Here is a 27,869-nt window from a genome sequence, read left to right as displayed (position 1 = left end):
ATTTTATAGCAATTTTTATTGTGATTAACTGATTACATAAATTTCACAAATTTCACAGAATTGTGAGATAGTGATACTTAGTTAAAGTCACAAACACATTCTAATCTTCATGGGGCAAATTGTCTTTATCATGGTCTATAAAGTTTATGAGTTCTATAAGCTTTGACAATACAGTTATTTCTTCCACATCGGCTGATATGTACATTTCTTTCCTTTTGCTTAGTGTCAGCTAGTCCCTCTTTCCCACTCATTCCCTCCCTCCCATCGCTGCCATTACATATCAAGTTTCATCCCCATTTTAAGTTCATATTCTTGCAAACTATAAAGTTTTTTGCTGTAAATATAAGTTGTTGCCAAAGGAATTTCTGTTGTACTAGACTTCGATTGCAAAATAATTCTTCAAGTTAGAACATTTATATTATACAAGCTCCTTCTGTCAAAATAAAGAAGATCCAGCTGTTAACAAAATGATAAAGTTGTTTCAGACTGTAATTTGAATTTGCATTAAGAACTATTTTATAATTCCTGAACTAAAACATGGAGGTTAAAATAATGACTATTTGGGCTGAGAATATGGCTTAGTGGTAGAGTGCTTACCTAGTATGCATGAAGCCCTGGGTTCAATTCCTCAGTGCCACATAAACAGAAAAAGCCAGAAGTGGCACTATGGATCAAGTGGTAGAGTGCTAACCTTGAGCAAAAGGACAGTGCCAAGGCCCCGAGTTCAAGCCCCAGGACTGGCAAAAAAAGGACCATTTATTGATTCATTCATATCTATTTTAGTTAGTGCTCATTCCATTTCCAACACTACAACATCTATGTTTCAAAATTCAGTAACATGATAATTTCATATTACATTTCCACTACTGGTTTGTAATATTTTATAAATATATTTCTCATGAAGTGACATTAACCTCAAGTCTTTTATATCTTGGTTGTCTCGCTGGATAGAGAACCAAATCAATAGCAATTTTGAATTCCATCATTTCTTTTTTTTCAACTGACTTTGAGAGATAGTGACATAGATAAATTATATAGTTGGGGCAGGGAGCCCTGCTCCACAAAAACAACCTTGTTTCACCACATCCACAATGGTGTGTTTTGCCACGAGGCAAAGTTAAACACTGTGCATCATTGCTGTTTTCTTCTGACTCATGGGTGTGTTAATACATACTGTGCTGCTTAAAGCAGCATCAGCCCTCCAACTTACTTGCCTAGGAATCCTTCGTGCTTGCAACTCTACTCTCAATTCTCAAAGCAGGTATTAAATCTTGTCTGAAGTAACATTTACAAAGTGAGGTGCTAGAGAGGCCCACAGGAGACTGCCTCAGGCTGTCCTTACTCAATCAATAGGCTATTCCCAGGAGCTTTATGATAAATGATAACTAATTCCAGTAGAAATACAAGCAATACAAGTAAAGTCCTAATACACTAGAGACAAATGGAAAGTTTTGAAAAGTGGAAATTAAAAATAAACAGTGACACCAGTGGTTAATTATTTTATGCAATTCAAAAACTTCAGAATCAAGTTCAGATTCTTCCACTATTTTTTTTTCTTTGTTTTCTCAGAGGCTACACAGGGGTTTCTTGGGCCCTTCTGCTCTGTCAAATGAGAATTTGTGACTTAGATTTGGTTCCCAGTCTGATTCTCTTCATATGAACTCAATGGTATTCACTACCTGGTCTGTTACAGTTGCATGTGATAATTATTGCAAAGCCCTGTGTCCGTGCTTAACAAAGTTTAACAGAACAGAAAGTGCTCTGCTCTACCTGAGCTCTCAAGTCTGTCAAAAGCCACTTCTTCACTTGGGGCTATCTTGCTTTGTTGACAGATGACTATTAAGAAGAATTGTGTTTTCTGTAAATTTATATCTATAAATTTACATCTCTTCTCAATCTCAAGAAGATAACCAAACTTTAGATTTCTGTTGTGTCAGTGACTTTTTGTTACAGAATAACAAGCAAGAAAATAACCGAAACCAAAACACAACTAGATAACCAAAAGACAAAAAAATAACAACAACAACAAAACCCTCAACTCGTTCCAGTTTCATTCAAGAGAGAAAAAAAACTGGACCATTTGAGTCACAAAAGATAGAGTCCATTCTTGTATATTGTTTCAGGGGAACAGAGGTTGGTGGAGTAGATGAGACAAACTGAGACAGAGTTTAGGAGATTGGCCCTAGGCAGAGAAGGATGATGGTAAGTTGAGGTCACTGGGGTATTAGAACAGAGTGCAGCTCTAGACTGTGGGATGATGTCAGGTGAGGATGACTCAGGAAGTAGATAAAAGAGAAGGGTAATGCAGTTGAAACAGGGACAAGGGATCAACACCATGAGCTTTAGAAACTCTTTCTGGACACTATTAGTGATTAGACTTTAAGATGTTTTCCTACTGGCAGATTGTACTTCTTGGCTCTGAAACGACTGGATGTGGAGAGTGTTAATGACTGAAGGATGGATGTGCACATAAGATGGGGAAAAGAAGGCAAAGTCAGGATGACAGATTTTGAAAGTGAAAAGAAGAAGAAAAAGCATTCTCAGTGAAAGGCTGGTTGGGTTACAAGACTTTGGTTTTGGTTTTGTTGCCTCTGCTACTATAAAGTACTCTGAACAGAAAGGGTGCTGATAAACACACTAAGTGCTCAGCAAGCCTGAGATGCAAGGCTAAGATTTAAGACAGTAGTCAGAGATAGAAGTAGAGGCCTTCCCACATCCTCCAGCATGGTGGCTAGGGGGTGAGCCCCTGGGCAACTGCAGATAGAGAGTAGGTATGGGAGGGGATAGGAGGGTGACATAACTTTAAGGGACATGCACATTTTCTTAAGTAATCCCATGACTCATCCTAAAGAAGTAAAATTTAGGGACAACTTTCAAGTATCAACTACTGACATCTATTCTGTGAATCAAAACTTTGTCTTCAGATTTGCAATGGCACTACAACTTGGCTCTAAAAGGCCAAAGAAAATCTCAAGTATTCATATAGTCTATAGCCAGTCAAATTCCTCCGTTAAAATGCATTAACTTACCATGTAATGAGCACAGAGGCATATAATTAAATTCTGCCTACTCCTATCTCTTCCTCCAGGCAAACACACAATTATATAGTTTGCTAAGCAGAAGTACAAAAGATCTCCCACTATTGAGATAATACTAAAAGTATCAATACTTCTAACTTTGGACCCCAGTAGAGATAACTAATGGATCAGTTTCAGATGGTTGGAGCACCAATAAGTGCCTATATTTTTCACCTTGACTGGTTGTTGCCTTTAATGTGCAAATGTGTGAAGACTGCTGCCATATGGCCACTGCGTAGAAAAACAGTAAAATGTGTATGAGAAGACACAACAAAAACTGTAATGGAACAGATCCCTAGTTTAAACAAACTGGCAAATACCAGATTTTAACCTTTATTTTATTTTGACTTCCAATTTTCACAACTAGAGTATTAGACTCGGTGGCTTATAAACAATATTTATTGATCATGGATTGATTAATCAATTGATTGCAGGGCTGTTTGGAGTTCGGAGTTAAAGGTGTCAGCATGGCTGGGCTCTAGTGCTGGTCCTCTATGCTACAGCCTGCTATTCTCTCCCACATGGTGGAAAGAGAGAAAACTTTCTGTCCATTTATAAGGACATTAGTTTCATCCCCAAAGACTCCTCCAACTTGGTCCAGTTACATCCTAAAAGCTCCGAACCTTCCGGTACCAGTACACTTGAGTATGTGTGGTAGACATAGCCTATGGTGATCAGTCCTTTGTATCTATGGCTCTTTATTACTGATACTGCTTCTCTTGTGACTACACGGTGCTATAATATGACAATTTCCAAGAAAGGTTAAAAAAATCAAATATTGGATTTGCACATTCATGTGGAGCTGCTAAATATATTCTGTGGAAAGCCTAATGTCATTAGAGTTACTGCCTATGTCAGTATAGTTAAAAATAGGACCAGTCCCCCAAAACAAGTTTAAGTATAAGAGAACCTGTTGAGTTCAGATGGGGTTCTAAAGAAGGGCTACCATGTACAACTCTCTGGACAAAATGTTTCACGAACCTATGCCTGTATATCCCTGGGGAAAGCATTGTGATTTGAGATCATCTGAACTTGAACAATGGAACTGGAAATTACTTCAGTGTCATTTCACTTGACAGCTTCATGCCCATTTCAGAAAAGGCCATAGAGGATTCAATGTATTATGCTCATAAATGTTTTCCTCAAACATCATAGTCCAAAATAACAGAGATTATTTTTTCTTATATGAATCATTTCTTGACTACAAAGGCACTAGGTCATGGGCATGAAAAGAAGGTATTATCACTTAATCTTTGTTTCAAATCCCAGCTTTGAGGCATATTAGCTTCAAATTTTGGAATTACATAAATTCTCTGAATCTTTGATTCCTCAATGGAAGATGGAGATAACAGGGATAATGGGGATTGCTGCATCTAATAATATAACCTATCTACATGTGAGCTTCACATTTGAGTGTACCCAATGATTCCTGTTTGCCTTCCTTCTACTATCTTCTGTTTATCTTCAGCTATAATGGTAGAGTAGACAGATAAACGTCTGGGTATGCCTGGGCCACCATCCCTGGTGGAGTCTTCAATGCTGACTTTGTATCCTCTTGATGTTTCACAGCCTGATGAAGCAGCCCTCTTACAAATTACCTCATGGTAATGTGACAATTCCCTGCAAGTGTGGAAAGAGATGACTCCATTTAGTTCTGAGGTTGAGAATAAAAGGTATCTTAAAGCATGTCACTACCAGGCTCCTAGGATCATGGTACACACACCTCTTGACCACATCAGCTTATTTTTTTTAATCATATCTTCTCAGAACACATCAACAACAACTCCCCTTTCTCAACATGTATGGCTCAATTTAATGTCTTTACGCAATTATAGGCTTAGACTTCTAAAGTACAAAATGCATTTTATTTTTCATTTATTTTTCAGTTGCAAAGTCAATAGATGCCTTATTGTGAAAATCAAACACTCAAGAATATTTTCATACTCAGTCACATGAAGTGGAACAGGGTGAATTCAGCTCTGCAAACTACCCAAGATGAGAGCCAGAAGTATAGGTAAAAACATGAAGCTTTAACACCTCATGGAAGGAAGATTTTGTAAGAATTAGATTCTCAGCACCTCATAAGTATATTTAATCTTGGAGTTTATCAACCACAATATAATATGATATTCTTTCTTGTGTGTGTGTGTGTGTGTGTGTGTGTGTGTGTGTGTGTGTGTGTGTGTGTGTGTGTGTGTGTGTGTGTGTGTGTGTGTGTGTGTGTGTGCAGGTACTGAGGCTTGAACTCAGCGTCTTACAACTTCACTCAGGGTCTTACAACTTTTTAAGCTGGTGCTCTACCATCTGAGTGACATTTCCACTTCTAAATTTCTGTGGGTTACTTAGAGATAACAGTCTTTCAGATTTGAATGTCCAGGCTGACTTCACATCTTTGATTCTCGGCTCTCAGCCTTTTGTGTAGTTAGGCTTATAGGTATGAGCCACCAAGTGTCCAGCAAGAAAGTAAACTCTTATGATTAGGTCTCTCCTACAAGAACTAGACATTCTTAACATCAATCATGCTAGATAAGGCTGTAGTTAAGATAGAATATGAGAGTTTGCATGGTAGACCTTACATAGGAAAGGGGGAAAAGAGGAAACACTACTTCCTGGGCCTTCGTCTAGACTGTGTATGTACAGAGGCTATCACATGGTAGTTGAGGAAATCTGGCTTCTACCTGCTACTGGATTTGCAGAGGACCTATCTCATGGAACAATATAATTTTATTTGAAAGAGATGGCATAAATATTATGAATTCTGAGGCCTTTGAAAGGCTTTCCATGTCCAGTATCGTTTTCTTCTTTACAGTCCTAGCTTATTAGAAATCAAAAGGCAAAGTTAAATAAATTTACATTGTGAAAACAATAAAAATAAAAAAAAAACAGTGATCAAAAACACGAATGCAGACAGGGCTACAAATGCATCACCCTGCTTAATTCTTTGTCCACAAGAACTCAAACTATTTTCATAGTGGGGCAACCATGTACCTATTCCACAGTATATCTTCAATTTTTAAGAATTAATGTCACATAGATCAAAATCTCCCCTCCCCAACTCTTGCAAGTAACAGTGGTAATATTTTTGGGAAGACTGATTTTCCGTCTCCAGTATTTGCATTTGAACCACAGATCTAAATTTTCACTTCTATAAGGGAATTAATCTGTTTGTAGGGTAGGCAGAAGAACACAAGCAATACATAGAGGGGAGCTGATGTAGGGTGAATAATGACTAGTTGGTCACTCTTCTGTGTGTGATTTTAAACGTATGGACTTTTGCAGTTTTGTGTGTACGGTTCTGTAGGGAACAGAGTACCAATTTATGCTTTCCATTTTTTAATTTTAATCCTCTTGATTCTTAGCTGCCAAAAAGGAAGCACACTGAGGGGAAAGTCATTTGCCTAATGTCACCCAGCAGGCCACTGACTTGAAAGTAGGCCAGATGGACAGTTGCCAGTACTGGCCTCTGATGAATATTAAAAAAGCACAGGCCTTAGAACATTAGAGGACCTCTCCCCTTAGCATATTTCTTTGTAGATTCAAAAAGCCAAGGAGGCCAGACAGGGTGAGATCAAATGCAGGTTTAAATGTGAAGATCATGAACAAGCAGAAGTCGATGAAGAATGCAGGAAAAACTAACCGAGTAAAAGAAATTTCCAGAAAAATTACCATGTAGTGACTGCTCGGGAGATGGAAGTAGCAGGATCAGTCTGAGGCCTACTCTGACAAAAACAAGAGATCTTATCTGGAAAGCAAATTGGAAGCAAAAGCATCACAAGTGTGACTCCAGTAGTGGATGAAGAAAGGCCCTGCAATCCAATCTCCAGTTCTGAAATAATAGAAAATAACAATAAGTAAATAAATAAACCAGATGGACAAGTTCCCTGAATCTCTTTGACTACCCTGAAGTCCCCAAAAACCAAATTGTAATGGGTTATGTCAAAGGCAATTTGTGGAAAGGGAAAATTTATGAACTCTCAGAGCCCTTTCAAGTGTTTTCACTGGTAAACTAGAAAAAATAACAAGTATTACCTTCTGGGGCTGTTGTTATAATTAAGACAAATACCAGAAGTTCCGTGATGGAGGAAGGGTCAGGTTCCAGCGCGTGACACGTCGTCAACTTTCAAAGACTCCCAAGTCTGTAGGCTGTAGCCTCCCCCATCTTCCCCCCCCCCTCCATTCTTGAGGTCATTTGATTGCATGTGATTTTCTGCTCAGTGCCCAAAGGCTACAGCTATGAACTCAAATGTCTGCTAGACAATGGATTACTTGACAAACACCGACATTTGAAAAGCCTTCCGTATCATCCTCGTATGAGGACAAGATTTATAAAGACTTTTCCGTGGGGTTGGAGCTGCTGTCACCAGGAAAAGTGGCTGGGGTGGAGAGTGGGGCGGGAGGGAGCGGAGCCCGCTCCCAGCTCCGTTCTTGCTAAAGTAACAGCTCCCTCATAAGGTTGACAAAGCACTGACACATTGGTGCGTTCAAGATCACGGCCGGGAAATTCGGGAGTTGTCTTCCGCTGGGAACCAAACGGCTCGGGACACGCACAGTGCCAGGTGCGCCAAAGCTCCAGTGTCTCCGGGAATACCTGGGCACCCCCTCCGCGCTCCCACAGCTTTCCGAACAAACCGGGGCGGGATGGGAGTGTCTTTTTGGCTGGGGAAATCGTTCCTCCTACCTTGTCCTGAAGCCACCTTCCTGCAGCCCAGCCCCGCAGTGATTTTCCTGTCCCTGACGCCCAGCGAGGGCGCACGGCTGGTGTCCGCCCCGAGGGAAAGGTAGGGGCTGTGCCTCGCCGCCTCGCGGGGGGGATGGTGAGCCCCGTAGTTCTTCTCTCTGCATTGCACCTCTCTGGGGGGCGGCCTCGGCTACCGCGGTGGTGGCGCCAGCGGTGGAGTCAGGAGGAGCTTCCTGGGGGGCTCCGCGCAGACGCTGGGAATCGTGACCCCGGCCCGGCCCGGCGCGGCGCGGCCGCGCGCTTGTGGGACTCCCGGAGCCACTGCGCCCTCCTCCGCTCCCCCTGGCCGGAGCGAGAGGGAGAGAGAGATCGAGAGAGATCGTGCCTGCGCCACCTTCCTCCGGTTTCCGCCAACCACCAGCTTTGGGGACCCGATGCGGCAAGCGCCGCCCGAGAGAAGGCAGTGGGCTGGAGCGAGCGGCGCGGGCGGGCGGAGCGCGCAGGGCCCCCCGGCCGCCGAGCCCGGCTCGCCTCTGCGGCGGTCGCGCCTGGGCCTTGGCGGGTAACTCTCGGGCTGGCTTCGCTGAGGGTTTGTGTGCTGGGGTAAGGGAGACTGGGGGTACGGGGAGGCTGCGTTCCGGAACGAGGTCATGGAGGCCTTGGGTCTGTGGTGCCCAGACCCTCAGGCTCTGGAGCCTCGGAGGCTGCGGATTGCGGGGTAGGGGCGCGGGGCAATGGGCTGCTTCTCCACGCGCGCGGTTAGAGTCAGGGACTTGGCAGTCGGGGGATGGTGCTGGGGACCCCTAAACCAGCCGGGGTTTGGGGGGGCGGGGTGGGGGTGGGGACGACAGCCCGGACACCACGCGGAGTTGCGCCCGGCGCTGGGGTGGCGGGAGCGGGAGGATCCGCGCGGAGATCTGTTTGCTCGCATCGTGTAGGTTGTTTGGACCAGAAGCTCAGCTCAAAAATGTGCCCACATCCTCACTTCCTATCGTATTGTAAGAAGGATCAGTCGGGTGGAATAACCAAGGGTTCTGGAAGATTCTCCTTTTTTTTCTTCTTTTAAACCGTAGAAAGTTTTTCGGGAAACCCGTCTTCCCGCCACAATAGAAATCAAACCTAACAAAACAAACGCAAAGGAAGTAGTTTGGGGTGAAGGGGGGCGGTGAGAAAATTGTAGTGTTTGGGTTGCCGTCAGTTTTCTAGATAAGAGAAGAAAATTGTAAAATGAGGTTGGCTCCCCGAGTCCCAGCGACTTATTTTTGACTTAAGAAAAAAAAAAAAGAGAGATTTCCAGAAGCCCAAAGAAACCCAAATCACCTTCTTGAAGGCCCTTTAAGGTTAATGGGGAGGAAAGAAAGCAGAGGGTGGGAGAAAAAGGGGACTCAGGGTGTGGGGGAGGGAAGCTGCTGTTCAAAGGTAATGTTTGAAAATCGTTTAGGAGGGGAAAGGGGAAGACAAGGGCTTCTAGCCTATCAAAGCCCACACAGGTTCTAAATTCACTGGCATCTTTGCTTTTAGAGGAACTGCTCGGGATGGAAGAGCAGCTGAAAGCGTTTGTCCTCCCCATAGCGCTCCCAGTGCAGATGACCTTCAGAACAGGGCTTGCCCTCCTGGCCGGCCACCTCTGTTATGGTAGACTGAATATTTGGCTTTCTGTCTTCCAACTTCCTCTCCTTTTTACTTACTTTTTATTTACATGGACATGTTCAGTGGTTGGAAAGATTTGGTCAGGATCTCATCAGATCAGCATTCCAGGTTACTTGATTAGACCCTAGTAAATTAGTTTGTAGTGTTTCTTTTTCACTTAGGATTGTTTTTCAAATCAAGATCTGAAAGGAGGGGGGGGAACCACTTTACTAGATTGATTGTTGTCTTTGAATAAGACTGACTGTTTCAGACAGTAGGTAATGGTCTCTAATAATCTCCATGCAAGGGAGCTGGAGATGTAAACATAAAGGGTGACTCTCACTTTCCATTGGTTAGAAAGTGTTTGTATTAGTCTGCTTTTTCTTTCTAAACTATCCTTAGCAGGAACTTGGTAGGGAAGAGACTATAGATCATTGAGAGAAGAGAGAATGAATGAAAAATGTCATTAAGAGACATAGCATGAAAATAAAATGTCCAATGACTAAAATGTCTCTTGAAATTGTAATTCTTAAGCTTTACAGTTTCTGATTTCAGACCTCAGTGGTGGGGGACTGCATTTCACAGCCATTTTCTTCTACTGGAGATATTGCTGTGTGGTACTGCATGGGACAGATAATGAATAATTCTGTGTATCCTTCCTACATTTCCATGATAAGCATCGCCAGTTCACCATGCAGACTTCCAGATGGCTTCCATGGAAAGTATGATTCTACCCAGGGACCAGACATCTGGACCAGACATAATATCCATTCTGGATATGTTTTTTTGTGTAGGTGAGGGAAGCATTGGCATATATACTACATAGATATATATATTATATATATATATACATATGTATATACATATATATGTATGTGTATATATATGTGTGTATATATATACACACATGCATATATATATGGTATATCTATCTATATATATAGATATATATGGCATACACTGTTATCCCTTGTGTGTTTTCCTGTGATCCCTTCCCCCTTTACCCTCATTTGCCCCCCAGTTCTGGGGCTTGAATTTAGGGCCTGGGTGCTGTCCCTGAGCATTTTTGCTCAAGGCTAGCGTTCTACCACTTGAGCCACAGCTCCACTTCTGGCTTCTTGCTGGTTAATTGGAGATAAGAGTCTCATAGACATTCCTGTCTGGGCTGCCTTCTACACCATTTTTCTTCATTTTTTTAACAGCCATCTGAGACAGAATTTTTAGTTCGTTTCAAGTGAAAAAATTATGACTACTCCAGGATGAGTTACAATGTCTCAAATGAAAGACTGTTTTTACCCTTGCTTTATACTATCTCATAAAATTCTTTCATCCTTTGTACATAGTCTTTCCTTGGCTGTGCACACATACACTTGATTTACAGATACCTTGATCTGGGTATATTCTATTAACTCCTCAAGCTATATTTCTTGGACAGGAGCTTTCTTTCTGACAATCTTGGACTTTCATCATTTACCTTCTGTCTTCTTTACATCTTCAATGTGTTACTTAGATTGCCTGTCTGGCCAATCCAGGAGTTTGGCCATCTCCAATGAGTTGTATTCAAAGTCCTTTTCTTCCTGGAAATATTTTAAGTTCCTATAAACCCTTCAAATACCAGCTTATATCTTACCTCTCAGAAATCTTTTCAGAGCTATATTTCATCCTCTCATTTGTCTCTGTCAACCTACGGTGATAATAAATAGTTTATATTACAGTTCCCAGTGAACCCTTATGGATTAAAAATGTATTTATTGGATTTGGAGTGAGGTTGATGTATGGAATAGAATGTGCCTTGGGCTTTACCTTGTTTCAATATTTATGACTCCATATAAGGCCACCCCCGATTCCCTCTCTTCTCCTTTCTTTGCTTTCCTGCTTGCATGCTTTTTTCCTGTTAAGACTGGCACTCTACCAGCACTCTACCACTTAGCCACACCTTCACTTCCAGCTTTTTGCTGGTTAATTGGAGATAAGAGTCTCCCAGACTTTTCTTCCCAGGCTGAACCACAATCTTCAGATCTCAGTCTCCTGAGTATCTAGGATTATACGCATGTCCATTGCAGGGGATCACTTGGAGGCAGGCGGGCACAGGAGAAAGATTATTACAAGGTTTATTAGAGAAGCCATATTTCCCCCAAGAAGGAGCACATGGCACCTGTCCCTATCCAGGTAGCAGGAGGGTCTGGGGGCCAGAAGTGAGGTAGGTAGGTGCTCAGGTAGATCTGGGTGGAGACAGAGGGTGGCCTAGGGTGGGAATTCCAGGGCAAGGAGGAGCTCAGGTACGAGGGACCAGCTAGGCCAGAACACTGGAACAGACGGGACAGGGATCCCAGGATAGGTGGGCAAGGAGTCGGCGAAGTGACAGACACAGACTCAAAAGAGTTGCATCTGAGTGTATCTTTATTGAGGAGAATTAACATTTTTATACAGTGTGTGATTGTGACATAGATTCTTTGTTTATTTAAGCACATAATCAATTTTTAAAAAAGGCAAAGCATTGATGAATTACATGAAAATTGATGACTATCCCACCAATGGTTGAAGCTAAGTGGTGCGAAACAAGTCTAGCATATTGTTTAATAGAATGTGTCATCTATTCAGCCTTTTTATGTTTAATAATTAACAAACCTAAGACAGGGCTGTACTTATATTGTACTCTTTTTATTTTTATTTTTATCCAACTGTTTTCATCTTTATAAGCTCCTGTATAAGGAAATGGTTCATCGGTTGGTTCAGGAAATATGATGTTACTAACTTTATATTTTGTGTGAAACCACCATCTATTCCCTATAACGTAAGTTGGACTAAACTTAATCATAACTGTTGGGAGAATCTTTCTTTTTCTTTTATAATCAGAGGTCCCTTTTTTTTTTTAGAACTCTCTGAACTACTGGGATAACTTTCTAACTTAGTTTAATTCATTTATTTTGTCTGTTGGACATATCTGGAAATTTTAAGTCTCTATATTTACTATGCGTGAGCCACAAAACCGCTTGTGAAGTTGTAGGAGTTTCTGGAGGCAACGTCACATCAGATGATAGATTGATTGGGGCATTGCCCACATTTAATCTTTGGTCTTAGTCTTTATTACTTAGAGAAGCCGTCTCTATTGGACTGGAAAGATACAACATGCTCTGTTCGCGGATCAATAGAAAAATAGCCAAAACGAGAATAAAGGCAACGAATGTACAGTCAAGAAGAATATAATAAGAATAAAGGTAGAGGCTATAAAGGTGCAGCCAAGTGTATGGAAAGCCTTGAACCAACACCCCCTTCCTGCAGGCATGCTTCCTTGAAGCTCTTTGTCTAAGGGGATCTCTCATGCAGACTCCACAGAAGGTGGTGTGGCACTGGTTCAAAGCCAGTGTAGGCAGGAAAGTCCATGAGACTCTTGTCTCCAATTAACATTTAAAAAGCCAGAAAAGGACCTGTGGCTAAAGTGATAGAGCACTCACCTTAAGCAAAAAAGCTTAAGAGAGAATACCTGAGTTCAAGTCCCAGGACGGGCACCAAAAGAAAATAACATTTATGATTCCTTCTTATGGATGACTGACTACATTTAAAATTTGGAAAACATTATCTAGTTGTACTTAGGTTCAAGCAGTAAGATGATAATCTAATCACACAAGTCACAAATATATATTCAGCTGATATTTAAAACAGCAGCTAATTTAATTTATAATTTTATGTAATTATTAAACTGATACTTAGAAGAGATTTCTGTTATAACTGAGAGTGGTTTTATAAGATAAAAGACTTGTTAAAATACTTTAATGTTCAGAGCCAGTATTTCAGGTAAATGTTAAAAGGTTTTAACCAATTAGTTTTGTTTTATCCTCTCCATGATGTAAATAAATTACAAACACATTAATTTTCTGATAAACAGTATGTTAAGAGATATTCACACTTTCTGACTATGAAGTACTCTTTTCCACACATTGAGTTTTTAGAGTACAAACCTTGATGACTTATCAAAAAAAAAAGAAAAGAAAAAAGATTACAAATTTGGTGGGTATTATAAAATAGTCATATTTTGGAAGTTTTCTACCCATGCTCTCTACCCATGAGTATCACTCACTATTCCTGTACACACAACTTTTGTAATCACATTTCTCAAGCATTATCTTCAATATGGAATTTTTATTTTAATCTGCTCAAAAATCCAGAGAATTTCTCTCACTAGTCCTTGAAGTTTCCTGCCATCTCATGTTGTGAACTTTACTTTGATCTTGTCGCATGACCCTAGACCCACAGCAGGCCTCCCTGGGCTTTAGCTTGGCCTGTTCTTTGTCACTCCAGGCGTTTCTTCTACTTTACCCCTTCCCATCCAAGCCAGATGAGAAGCTTTGTTCAGTTTCCAGCTTTGTGGTCTGTTACTTCCTGAGTAAGTTGCCTAACTCCTGTGAGCCTTAGGTTTCTTATCTATAAATTTGCAGTAATATCCACAGCACAGTTATTATGATGATTAAAAAGAAACTATGTAGAGCCAGGAGACTAAGATGTGAGGATTGCTGTTCAAAGCCAGCCCAAGCAGGAATGTCCCTGTGAGACACTTATAACCACTCAAAAACCAGGAGTGACACTGTGGTTCAAAGTGGTAGAGCATAGCCTTGAGCAACAGAGCTCAGGGATAGTGCCTAGGCCTTGAGTTCAAGCCCCAGGACCACCCCTCCCCCCGCCCCCCCAAAAAAAAGAAATCACAAAGAGACAGTTCAGCATAGTTTCTGGCAAATACTAAACATTTTCAGTATTTTAAAAATTAATTTTATTGTTATTATAAATATATACAGAGAGGTTACAGTTACATAATATATTCAACTTTTATTCACTAGCCCTAACATGATTCTTTTTTTAAAAAAATTATTGTAATGGTGATGTCTTGAGGAGTTACAGTTATATAAATCAGATATTGAGTACATTTCTTTTTGTCACCTCTTCCCTCATTTCATCCCCCAAAGTTGTATAGTTCATTTTTAACATAGTATCTAGTGAGTATCACTGCTACATTTGTTCAGCCATTGCCCGGCCATTTCTGTGCTTCCCCTTCCCTTCTCCAAGGCAGATAAACTTAACATACAAGACAAACGGAACGGAAGTCAAAACCAGCAATACAAGAGGAAGAACACAAAGAGAGGGAAAAAAAACACACAAAAAAGTAAAGGAGAAATCCTAGTTTCCATTTTTTGGAGTTCATTTTGATAAGCATCATTATCTGCCCATGATACTATTGTAACTATTATAGCTATTATTACAAACATTCTTCCTCAAATAATTAACAATTAACTTTCTCCAACAAGTCTTTCTAGGCATGTTCTACCACTGAACCTCATTCCCCCAGCCCCCACCCCCTGGCCCCTGGAAGCCTTTTGGATTGATCTCATATAGCTGTAATTTTTTTCCTTAGCTGTTCTTTTTAGCATTTGGCTTCACTTTGGACTATATTATCTTTACTTATGTTGTATTTATGTATTTATTTAATTTTTGTACAATGCATATTTATTCAGCCATCATTGCCATGTGCCATGTGTCAGGCAGTACTGTCCTGTTACATAGGGATCCTTAGGCACAAGGAGAAATACATTATTGTATGTGTGAGTGTGTGTGGATGTGTATGTAAGCTTTTTTTTTTTTTAACTGGTGTTGGGATGTGAACTCAGGGTCTGACTCTCACTTGGCTTTCTTTTTTATGGCAAGCATTATACAATTTGAGCTATGCCTTCAGTCCAGCTGCTTACTGATTGATTTCAGATGGAGTCTCATGGACTTTTCTGCCAAGGCTGGCTTCAAACTGCAATCCTCTACATCTCAGCCTCCGGAGTAGCTAGGATTACCCACAAGCCACTGGTGTCTGGTATATGCATTTTTTTTTTTTTTTGGTGGAGTTGTGGAAAGAAAATCTGTTTGCTGAATAGGGATATTCTTTTTTTTTTTTTTTTTTCAAAATGAACTAGGGTTATGGAATAAAAATCTCCAGATGTCCATTTAAAAGCTTAAATGTTTTTTAGTCTGAGTGTTTTTAATGCTTTGAAAGTAGAGTGATGATTGTTATGACAATTAGTGAAGCAACTTTATATATTCTTAAGTTCTTCTCTGTCCTCATTCCAAATGCTGGTGGAGACAGACAGGGAAGCCTGTCTTTTTGTTGTTGTTGTTGTTGGTTGTGGGCTTGAACTCTGGCCGGGGGCGCTGTCCCTCAGCTCTTCAGCTCAAGCCTAGCATTCTACCACTTGAGCTACAGCACCACTTCCGTTCTGGTGGTTTATTGGAGATAAGAGTTTCAAGGACTTTCCTAACCGGGCTGCTTTGAACCACAACCCTCAGATCTCAGCCTCCTGAGTAACAAGGATTACAAGCGTGAGCCACCATCACCCCACTAAGGGAAGCCTGTCTTGAAGAGAAGACTCCCAGTAGGAAGACTGGTAGAGAAAGAAAGGGAGGGCCAGCCTTCCAGCTAGATAGGAATATGATTGGTAAGCACAGAGGTGTGAAGCAGCTTTGAGTAGGATTGAGAAGTGCTCTGAGTTTGGTGTTAATAGAGCATACCCTTCAAAGTGAAGTATTTCCAGAGACCATGAGATGCCATAGGAGACAACTTAATATGTTTTTTTTTTTTTGAAAATACTGTACAGAGGGGTTACAATTACATGGGCAAGACAATGAGTACATTTCTTATCAAGCATTGTTGCCTCCTCCTTTGTTTCCCCTTCCCATCCCTTCCCATACTCCCCTCTTACCCCCCCCACCCGATCCCCCCCAAAAGTTGTAAAGTTCCTTTTTCAACATAATGACTTATACATCTCATTGTTGCAATGGGTCCACCTGTATCCCTATTTAAATGATTTGTTTTTTCCCTTCCCCTCCACAAATTATGCTAATATCAAATACAGTGAAAGCAGGGGTTATACCATGGGTGAGGGACATACAAAGCAATAAAGAAATCATCTTATAAATATGTTAGAAACAATAGCAAGAAAGAAAAAACATTTGCGTCCTTATCTTGGGGTTCATTTCACCTAACATCAACTTTTTCTTAGTAGGTATTAAATCCATGGCCTGTATGCTTTTATTTCCCTATAAGGCTGTGCAATTAGGGAGGTTGGTCTATACAATTTATAACAGGCAAATTCTGCTTATTGCTTCTAAAAGAAGACTTGGATTTTATATACGGTATCTAATACCTTTCTTTTGATTATGTTCTAATAAGAAAATGATAGAAGCAATAGTTAAGTAATAGTTGGATGATTATTAGAGCTCTTACTGAGAGTTTAAAGCATAGAAATGTTAAGTATCTTTCAACTTCTGAAGCATGGGAGTCTAAAGGAAATTTGATAGTAGCAACCACCATCGAGAACAGCCAATATATTTTACAGATCCATGCCTTTGAAACAGAAAAATAGGACTCTTCACAACTGCAGGCCAGGCACTTTTTATTCACAGCTCCATTCTGTACAATTGTATTTTTTTTCATAATTTATGTGCAAAATTTGGTCAGTGTTTGATTATTATATTGTCATTATAGTTAAATGTTGGCTTCCATCCTTTCTCCCATTCCCTGATTTGACATATCAAAAAGGTTTTCACAGTTTATATAATATCTCATGTTAAGTGTATGAAAACCTTATGTATCTTTATTATCTACCTTATGCATCTTTATTCCAAAAATACGATTCCTACCCATAGCTGTTCCTTCTGCCTTTGGGTGGTAGTTTCTCTTCCTTGGCAATTAAGTAATAGGACCCAACACACCCTAACCACAAGAACTTTAAAATTCCTAGGAAAGAATTACATGTGAAAAGAAAAAAACAACAACATTGGAACTTACTTGTACTGTAATTAGCTTGGAAATGGAATGTGGAGGAGAGTTCTCAAGGAGGTTAGGAAAACAGAAGCAAAATAGAATGTCTCAGCATATTTCTACATTATGCAGGGCAGAGTGTACTTGATCATAAGTTATGTGCCTATTGAACAACTTTTTAATGATTACTCATGAATTTGCCTATAGAGGTTGCCAATTTGCCAATTCAAACATACAGACCCTTAGGCATTTGTATTCTTCCTGTTTTAAGTGAATTATGTTAGCATATCCAATAACACCTGACTCCTAGGAGCAGCACTTCTCTGGGGGAATTGATCACCTTCTCAACCACCAGCCTTGAGCTGCTGACTCCCAGCTGTCTGAGAATTCTCACATCACACCTATCTTTGAGTTCTAACCTGGCTGCCAAGACCCTTTTTCTTTTCTTTTTTTTTGGTCAGTTGTGAGGCTTGAACTTGGGGCCTAGGCACTGTCTCTGAGCTCTTTATGCTCAAGGCTAGCACACTACCACTTTAAGCCATAATGCCCCTTCTGGTTTTCTGGAGCTAAGAGTCTCACAGACTTTCCTACCCCGGCTGGCTTTGAACCATAATTCTCAGATCTCAGCTAGGATTTCAGGCAAGAGCTACAGTGCCCAGCCTAGACTGCTTTTCCTTGGCCAACTTTATTTACTCTTGTGTTGTTAAGTTTTTATGGAAATATAGAGGAGTAAAGACTGTGCAGAAAATTTGGGTTTCTATCACTGACTCTCAGATTGAACAGACACAGGTCAGCTACCTCTGGATGAAGTAGTAGAACATTCCTTCCTCTATTTATTGGTCATCTTGGAGTGAGTGAATTTGTTCCAAGCACATTATATACTTGTATGGAAATATCATAGTGAAACCTATCTTATATAATTAATTCACACTAGTAAGAGAAAGAGAAAGGAAAAGAAAGAAAGGAAGAGAGAGAAAGAAACAGAGAAGGTGTTATAGGTTCATTTGTGTCACCTCTGAATAGGTATATTGAAACCCTCACACCCAGGACCTAATCAGGAATATGACTTAATTTTGGGGACAGGTCAGGTATTATCTAAGTTAAGACCACAGTGTAGGGTGAGTCCCTAAAACAATTTAAGTGGTGTCCATGTGAGTACTGAGGCACATGGACAACTCCATATTGATAGAAAACAGGGGCCTCTCTTAGCCCTCCTGCTTCTTCCTGTGGCTTCTGTAAACCACATAGAGCTCAGCTACCAGCAAACCATGTAGCGTGTGGAAGAGGCATGAACCATACTTCCCCACAGTTTGCAGAGGGAGGAAGACCCTATTGACACATTGATTTCAGACTTCTAGACTCTAGGACCATGGATGAGACAACACAGTTTAGCTTCTGAATTTGTGATGCTTAGTTCCAGCAGCTATAGGAGCCTGCCCCAGGGGTAGCAGGGTTCCGCCCATTCTCTCTTCATCCTCTGGGTCCTGGAATTGCCTGACTGAATAGTGTTACACATCCCCTCATCCAAGGATCTTCTGAGCTTCCTCAGAGATTTCCAGGGTTCCTTCCTATCTGTGAAATGCTCCATCGGAAGGCAGATGTGGCTTTCTCTCACTGTTCACTCAGCTCTTCACTAGCACCTTCACGTGGAACCTGTTTGATTTCCTGACAGCCTCCAGGATGAGCTTTGTCCAGCAGCCCAGCTGCGTCCTCTCCTACTGGGTCTCTTCCCGAGTTCCCTTCCCTTCCTTCCAGACCAGTTATTTTCCAAATAACATGACATGTTATAAATAAAGGCTTAATTTTCCTTTTCACTTAGGTCAATGTTCTTTTGTGAAAAGAAAATGATTCCTGGATTTCAGAAAAAAAAAAGCCCACATAGCCAACCTTTAGATTTCTTATTCTTGCTAAGGAATTAGCGCTTATTAGACCACAGATTATAGTTTCTTTAGCAATGATTCTTTTCAAACCCCTTACCTTGGATTTCTTTTTCACTTAGGGTGGAGTTTCTGGTATTAGGGGAATCCCAAGGGAGGTTGTGGTTGTGAAATTCCCCGGGGAACTGCACAGAACTGGACCCATTCCTGGCTGTGCCTTAGCAGGAGTGGTTTGGGAGCCAGGGATTCCACTCACAGCATTTCTTTTAAGTGCCCTTAATGTGGACTGCGCTTTTGTCTCAGATGTACACAGCCTGGAGTGATCACGGAGTGGGTAAATACTCCCCCACTTTCCCTTCCTTTCTGTACACATACCAGCAGTTGCTACTAGTAATTATGGGAAGGTCTTCAGGACATTTAAAAAAAATCACAAGCATAGGGAACTTTCAGAAGTTTACATAATGTTAGTTTTGGTTTCTGGTCTATTTGACCTTTCTTATTCTCTAGTTAGGCCTCCTTCAACTTCTTGTTTCTGGTGTTTCTACTTGGGGCTATTTTTTCCCTTTGGGGTGGAATTTTAGTCTAATCACATCTAATACACACATTTTATATAGTTGAAATAGTGTATCTTGACCCTGTAGATTAAGAGCTCAAGAAGGGAGTGAAATGTTTATGTTAGGTTTAAGTTTGTGCTTAAGTATGAGAACTGAGATTTTCCTGTAGGATCTCGGTGGTCTCTCAGCTTTGTCTTGGCATCCTGGATTCGATGGCACATGATAGATGATTAGTAAGTCTTCTGGGTGGGTGGGTAGATGGATGGGTGTTAGACAGGTGAGTGGGAGGATGGATAGATGAATGGATGAATGAATGATAAATGGATGGGTGAGTAGATAGATGGCTGATAGATGGATTGAGTGGATAGAAGGTTCCAGAGACAAATCTTGAGGTACTCTATCTGCTTGGTTGATCTCACTAAACTACTAATAGGACGAATTTCAGTTCTGAAGCCTAGGAAGGTTTTCCTCAGTCCAGGAGGCATTCTTGAGCATATGCCTGGGATCTAGAAGAGGTATTATCTCCTTGGCTTGCCTATGGAATGTGCTAAAGCATTTTTCCAGTGGTTTGTGAAAGTTGGGCTGCCTGCCTGCCTGCCTGCCTGCTTGCCTTCCTTCCTTCCTTCCTTCTGTCCTTCCTTCCTTCCTTCCTTCCTTCTTTCCTTCCTTCCTTCCTTCCTTCCTTCCTTCCTTCCTTCCTTCCTTTCTTTTCTTCCCTTCTTTTCTCTTTCTCTCTCTCTCCCTCTCGCTCTCCCCCTCTCTCTCCTTCTCTCTCTCCCTTCCTTCCCCTTGTTGAGGATGGTAAATACTCTGTTGTAAATCTACCAGAAGAAACTTTTCTTTCCCTGTCTCTTCTCAAGGAGAAATGGCCCTCTTTGATTTGCTTTTTATTTCTGTATTTTCTGCATGAATCAGGACATCAGTAATTATTCATGTTTTGAAATACTTAGCTTTTTCTCAGAGTGATCTTTACAAAGGATTATGTTAAAAGTATAGGAATCTCACTTAAGGTAATTATATATTTGTAGACAATATCAGTTTACACATAAGAATAAACTTTTTTTTTTTTTCGGTCGGTCATGGTCTTGAGCGCTGCCCTGCGCTCTTCAGCTCAAGGCGAGTGCTCTACCGCTTGAGCCATAGCATCACTTCTGTTTTTCTAGTGGTTTATTGGAGAAGAGTTTCACAGACTTTCCTGCCTGGCCTGGCTTTGAGACTTGATCCTCAGATCTCAGCCTGCTGAGTAGCTAGGATTACAGGCGTGAGCCACCAGCACCAGCTGATAATAAACCTTTTTATAATGTACTTGAGTTAGAAAATACAATTACTTTAAATAGGTTATTGTTTATCATTCTAACATTAACAAGATCCCCTGATTTATTATTTAATTGAACACCTTTTCAAACATTATCTCTGACTCATGGTAGGTTTTTCACAAACGTTTTCCTCTTTAATTATCTCCCCCCTACCCCACCCCAACCTTCTTTTTCACTACCTCTTGAGCAACATCCCCAGTCCTTTCTGCTATTTAATGATTTTCCAGATAGCATCTCAAGCTTTTGCCCAGGGTTGGCTTGAGACTGAGATCTTCCTACTTCCATCACCTGCATAGCTGTAGTTGTAGTTTCGGACTACCACATTCACCTTGATTTTTTTTTTTTCCAAATAGAATATCTTCTGCTTGGGCTGGCTTCTCACTGTGATCCTAGTTTCATCCAGTGCCATCTCTTGCATATCTCTCCCACAATCCTTTCTGAAAAAATATTGGTAACTTTTCTGTAAGATTGTCATGGATTATTTTCTGGTCAGAACACAAGGCAAAGCATTCCAGAGAAGGCTTTGGTTTGTTTATCTACTTGAGGTGGACTTTTCTGCTCAGTCAGTGTGGTCACCATGATGAGAAATTGGTTGTAATTAAGACTGTTTTCTGCATTTGATTCCTCGTTAGTATGTTTTGTTTCAACACAATGATTATATGTTCACATCAACTAGGAATTTATTTTTTCAGTTTGAATACGGTTTATCTTCCCTTTCCAGAAATTTCTAGTATTTTAAATATCTAGATAGTTTTGAATAATTTAAACTACGAAAAGTTTATGTTTCTGAAGAAAACAGTGCTAAAAATGGAATTTTAATGTTAAAGTATTGTAGCAATTTGAAGGATTTCCTTAGTGAACTTTTTTTTTTTTTTTAAATAAGGCTGGTATTGTCTCACTGAGCCACAGTCTATAGGCTATTTTAAAGATATGGTCTTGCTTCTCATCCAAGCTTGTGCCTGATCTGAAATTACCTCCTGGGCTTTCTGTCATCACTGGGTTTGTATATACATGCCACAGTGTCCAGCATCTGTGGAGAGGGACTTTTCTGTCCATTGTAGCCTGGCGCCATTATCCTCTCTATCATAGTCTCTTCTGTGGCTTAGGATGACAGGTGTGTGCACCTGTACCCAGTTAGGGTTTGAAGAAAGGTCTCAAAACTTTTCTTCCTAGGATGGCCTCAAGCAGTAATTCTCCCATTTTCAGCCTCCAAGTAGCTGGGATTACAGGTGTAAGTCACCAATATTTAGCTTATTTAGATAAACATTATTTGAAACCACATGGCATATCATACATGTATAAATTTATGTGTATAAGCATGTAAATAAAGATCAACTGGGTCTCTGTCAGACTTAAGCTAGTCCCTGGGAAAGAGGGACAGGTGGAGAAGAGAATATACTCTGTTACAAAAAGAAAGTTCAAGAAAAGGGTTGGTTGTGACTCAGTGGTAGAGTACTTGCCTAGCATGCATAAAAGAATCCAAGAAGATATCATTATTTTGTTTAATACGTTTATATACATTTGTTATATGAACATTTGATAGCTATGTAAAATTTTGTAGTAAATTCTGTCTAATATTTGCTAATAGAAAATAGTGACCATATATTCATCAAGAATCTGAAAATGAGACTGAAGCTATTGTTTAATGTGTCTGGAATGTCACAATGCCATTTTGTGAAAATGAAATTACCAGAATAGGTTTTGAACATAAGGAAAGCTCCCAGGTGACCTGGCTCCTGAGAAGCTATCATATCTTGGAGATTAAGAGCAGACCCAGCAGCTACATTCTTAGGCCCAAACAGGGCTTGAGGACTTTTAGCCTGAGACCCTGGAGGAATGATTTAACTTAATTTGGCCTCCATTTCCTTACCTGTAGTATGAGGATTGTGCCCATTTAAGCACTGGTCTGAGGGTTATATGTACTACTGCGTGTGAAGTCTGGAGCTAGTAGGCATGCAATAAGAAGTTTGGCTGTTAATGTTTTTCATCACTACCTATTAGTGGGCTCAGTTTTTCCCTGGTATCACTTTCATTCTCACCTCAGAATAGTTGCTAATACTGTTTCCTTTTGTATAGAACATTCATTCTACATGCACTCTTTAATCTGGCTAATTTTTTTCTCATCTATCAGACCTACTTTTTGTTCTCCCATATCTGGGTCATAATTTTAATACAGTAATTTAATAATTGCTTATGAATGACTTGCTAGATCTGCCTCTCCCTGGTTTGTAAACAGCTTTACTTATTTACTAATGAATCCTCAGTGCCTAGATCAGTGACTGGCATTGAGTAGACACGGGGAAAATCTTTACTGAAAGAAATCAGTTACCTGTGAAAGGTGAGAAACAATGTTTAGATTTAGTTTTTTAAAAAAAATTTTATTTACTCATTTTTAATTTTAATATATATTTTTATTGTAAAGATACTGTTCAGAGGGGTTACAGTTACATGATAAGCTAATGAGTACAGTTTCCTCTCGAGCATTGTTACCCCCTTCTTTGTTTTTCCCCTACTATCCCTTCCTTTCCCACCTCCCCAACTCCTCACTCCTCCCTCCCCCAAGTTGTAAAGTTAGTTGTCAATATAATGGCTTGTACGTCTCATTGTTACAATGAGTCAACCTGTATCCTTATTTTAAGAAGTGAATTTAAATGGATGAAATTGGGATCACTACAATAAGTGTGATAAGCCAAGCTCAGAAAGACAAACATTACATATTTTCACTCATGCAGAATCTAGACCTAAAAATTTTAAAAATAATAATTACATGTAATGAGTGTAAAAGGGAAGATGGAAAGGAAGAGGACAACAGAAGGACAATATAATAGAAGTATAAAATACTTATTTGAGAAGAGTATAAAGAAACCCATGAAAAAATTTGAAAAAGAAACAGAGAGGTTATAAAAGAGTAAAGTAGGTGGGATGAATTTAATCAAAGTACATTATTTGCATATGTGTATTATAGGAACACCCTTTTGCACAGTTTATGCTAATGAGCTTTTTTAATGTTAAAAAGAAATTAATTTGACTCAATGTACTTGGCTTTAAGGATTACCTGTGATGTTAGGAAGTACATTGAATATGATTGCATAAAAATACATGCCCAAGCTGGGTGTTGTTGGCTCATGCTTGTAATCCTAGCTACTCAGGAGACTGAGATCTAAGGATCATGGTTCGAAGCCGGCTTGGGCAAGAAGGAAGGTGAGACTCTTTATCGCCAATAAACCACCAGAAAACTGGAAGTGGTGCTGTGGCTCAAGTGTTAGAACAGTAGCCATGAGCTGAAGAGCTGAGGGACAGTGTCCAGGCCCAGAGTTCAAGGCCCATGACCAACCCCCCCCCCCCAAAAAAAAACAGCACAATATGTTAGTTTGTTTGTTAAACTATAACATATCTATTATGATATATATGTTCTGTGCTTGTGTATATGTATACACACAAATACACATGTACTTATACATATTTGTAACTTGGCTTTGGGAGATCATCTAATGGATAATACCATAAATATTGCCATATATTTTCATTGGCTTTGGAAACCAGGACAGTTTCCAACAGTGCAATCTTGAGGTTTGATATATACTCACATGATTGCTCTCTTGACCTAGTTTATTTCTTTTCTTTCCTTGTTTTTGAAAAATAGCAGAAGAAAGAAGGAGAATGCACAGATATGAGATGATAGCAGAATGTTGCTCAGAATAAACTATAAGTAATTTGTAAAAAGAACTCATGGAGTATTATTTGTAACTTTTTAGCAAACTCTTTCTACGGGAGACTAATCTTTTTACTTTCTGGCAGGACAGGAGCTAAGTTCCCTCTTAGTTTTAGGATTAGTTCCTCTGGGAGAGAAACATAGGGATGCTTTCAAATTTGGGGAAGAGCTATGTATGCAGATATCAGCATTTCTCTCCAGGAAAAGCATTCTATGGGATTTTTAAATTGACTGAAAGCCCAAATTGATTAGGTAAATTGAGAAGTAGAATACGATCTAATCAAGCAAGAAACAAGGAAGTCATAAAAGGAGTTTTATTTTTTTATTTTTTGGGTCCAGTTGTGGGGCCTGAACTGTGGGCCTGGGCACTGTCCCTCAGCTCTTCAGCTCAAGGCTGGCGCTCTACCACTTAAGCCACAGTGCCACTTTCAGCTTTTTTTCTTTTTGCTTATATGGTGCTGAGGAATCGAACCCAGGGCCTCAAGCATGCAAGGCAAGCGCTCTACCACTGAGCCACCTTCCCAGCCCCATAAAAGGAGTTTTATGATCCAAATTAGTGGCAGGAAGGTTAAATGCCAGATCAAGGAAAAGAATGCAAAGCTCTGTACTGACAAAGACTCTGATCTATGACCTTGGGAGACTCAGCTTCTTTAGAGACATTTGATTTTATAGAAATCACTGGGAAAAAATGTCTTTTTGGGTTTTTTTTTTTACAGTTAATATTTTCATTAACTGTACTGTATACTGAAGTAACAAATTTATTCATTGATTTAGATTGCTTTCCAAGGTCCCAGTTAGAGTATCTTTTTTTTTTTTTTAATGACAGTAGAATATATCTTCTGTAGCACTGTGCAAAATTAACTATTGCTGGGGCTGGGAAGTTGGCTCAGTGGTAGAGCACTTGCCTTGCATACCTGAGGCCCTGGGTTCGATTCCTCAGCACCTCATAAGCAAAAAGAAAAAAAAATCCGGAAGTGGTGCTGTGGTTCAAGTGGTAGAGCATTAGCCTTGAGCTGAAGAGCTGAGGGACAGTGCCCAGGCCCAGAGTTCAAGCCCCACAACCGGACCTCCCCCCCCAAAAAAATTAACTATTGCTTGAGGTATGACTGTAGGAGTACTTCAAACTACTAGCATGCCATACTTAATTGGAACTTGAAAAATGTGTACTCAAAAAAGAAACTGGTAATTAATCATCTGTCCCCAAATTATGACTGGACAGGACATTTGAAATCAGGTAGCTAAATGACAGTTCAGGATCACATTTTGAGAAACACAAGTTTAAACAACATTCGTGCATCCCTGCCTACTTACTGCAGAATCCTTAGCTGTATTGGCATTATGAAGGATCCTACTGGAAATGATAATCAGGCCCTGCCTGGGACCTGATGAATCTAAATGGGCATCTTACCAAAATGCTCATGGGTGTGAGGGCAAACTGTAGCCCATTGGTTGGTATTGATTGGGCTGATCTGCATGGCTGCGTGTCCTGTTCCTCACTGCTCCATGTGCATTCATCTTGAATCTGCATGCTCAGGTCAAGAGTATAATGAGTAGCAATGTTCCCCTGATAGATTGTCCAAACAGGGTCTTAAGAAGCTTATTAAAGATTGTGCAGTACAGTGTGCTGCTGTATAGACCCTAAGCCTTACAGCAGAATACCTTAGTGGCCCAGCATTCAGTGGTACAACCTGTTTTGATGTATTATCTTTAGGAAGTCTCAATAGTAGGAATTCTTCCAAACATTGAGCTTAAACTAACTTCTTACTTTTGCATTCACTGCTGTTGACCTAGTGCCCTGGTAAATCTGCAGAATCATGCTAGTTCTCCTCATGAAAGTCCTTCAGATGTGAGCCTGACCTGTCTTGTTTCTTCTCTTGATTTGAGCTTCTGTGGAAGTGGTGGGATCCTCTTCAACCAGCTGTTTCTGATACGACATCATTTGAGTTTTCTTCATAGATCTATCTAGATGAAATAACCCTAAAACTCTTTTCTATTTTAAAAATGTGATTGATCTCTTAGTCCTGTTAGTAAGATGTAGAAGTGCATAGATGATGACAAGAATCCAGGTACTGTATTTCTATACATTTAGAGAAGATGACTCTGATGCATAAATTTATTATATCCATAACTTCAGAATTCCATCTCATAATGAAGACTTTATTATATTTGCTGGAGAGCACAAGAGAGCACCACTTTTTTTTCTTGTCATTTCTAATGGGTTCAACTACTTAGTACATTAAAACAAACATATATGGAAATACATAAAAATGAGAATTTTCCATTTCTCTACAAATTTTAAAATGTATATATTTTAAGAAAAAAAATCTAGTGATCCATAGCTCAGCATATCAACTATTATGTTTTTATGTGCACACATATAACACAAATAAATAATCTTAGTGTGTTCAACATGTTAATATTTTTTGTCTTGGTGGACTCTTTCTTCACATTGCTATATCATTTTCAAGCATAATTATTTTTCCTAGAGGACATTCGATAACACTAAGTGGCTTCTGAAATAAACTACTGGTTTTATTTTATTTATATTTGTTCCCTGAGAATTTAACAAAAGATATTCATTCTCTATTAGCAGAAGAGAGCATGTAGCTTTTGTTAGTTTTTGTGTCAGGATTAACCTTATATAAGAAAAGTTGGAGGAGGATCAGTTTGGGAAGGTTTTTGGTTTGTTTTTCCCCCAACTATTTTATTTTTTTCCAGAAGTGGCTCATAGCACTTCCTGGCGTAGACTTACCCTTCAGTAGCTATTCTTGATAGTTTGACCATACTTCCTTTCTGTTCGCTTTCTTCTAGATATTTTTATTCCTGTCGACCTCCTCCTCTCTATTTTCATTTCCTCTTTGGCTTCTGAGAGCAGTAACTCCTTTTCTCACCTCTGCATTTAACAATAAAGGTGTGTGTATGTGTGGAGAGAAACTGAAAAATAAGACAGATGGTTCTTTGATCACCTGGCTGGTCTGGAGTAATTGAGCTGGGTATGTTATTTTTTTTTTTTCAAGGCGATTGAACTAAAGTAAAAACCAGTCATGAATGACAGCAATGTAATATTTGCTGTTGGTTTGGCTGTTGGAATTTTGTTTCTTTCATTTTGATTCTCTGTTTGTTAGTGTTATCTTATAAAACAGCTTTTAGGTAATCACAAGTGAATGTACTACAATAAAGTCTTCACTAAATTTTGGAAAATTGCTTTAAATTTTGGCTTTAAGTTGTCTC

At 39.9% G+C, this 27,869-nt stretch overlaps 2 protein-coding genes across 10 annotated transcripts in view; one reads left to right on the top strand and one right to left on the bottom strand.

Moving 5' to 3' along the window:
- Positions 1-27,869, top strand: part of St3gal6 (ST3 beta-galactoside alpha-2,3-sialyltransferase 6) — a 74,690-nt gene that overhangs the window by 8,714 nt on the left and 38,107 nt on the right. For 2 of the 9 annotated variants that reach the window (XM_070030408.1, XM_070030417.1), the window contains exon 1: positions 7,530-7,633. The exons of 1 other annotated variant lie outside the window; for it this stretch is intronic. The gene's annotated coding sequence lies outside the window, so the exon portion shown is untranslated. Of the gene's footprint in view, positions 1-7,529; positions 7,634-7,768; positions 7,856-8,223; positions 8,359-10,159; positions 10,179-19,369; positions 19,391-27,537; positions 27,632-27,869 lie in introns of those variants that run through there. 6 more of the 9 variants (XM_070030411.1, XM_070030410.1, XM_070030412.1 and 3 more) reach the window with 6 other exon arrangements.
- LOC138831861 (proline-rich protein 18-like) lies at positions 57-26,454 on the bottom strand. Its single transcript, XM_070028878.1, has 5 exons — positions 26,404-26,454; positions 26,047-26,202; positions 7,756-8,459; positions 6,744-6,903; positions 57-4,697 (listed from the first exon to the last, which is right to left on the bottom strand). The coding sequence occupies exons 1-4, from the start codon at positions 26,452-26,454 to the stop codon at positions 6,816-6,818; spliced, it is 999 nt and encodes a 332-aa protein (XP_069884979.1). The 3' UTR covers positions 57-4,697; positions 6,744-6,815.

Source organism: Dipodomys merriami, unplaced genomic scaffold (genome assembly GCF_024711535.1).
Source record: "Dipodomys merriami isolate MVZ:Mamm:240054 unplaced genomic scaffold, mDipMer1.0.p SCAF_2, whole genome shotgun sequence".
Classification (NCBI taxonomy): domain Eukaryota; kingdom Metazoa; phylum Chordata; class Mammalia; order Rodentia; family Heteromyidae; genus Dipodomys; species Dipodomys merriami.
Note: the sequence above shows the minus strand (reverse complement) of the source record. Positions and strands in the feature narration are given on the sequence as shown.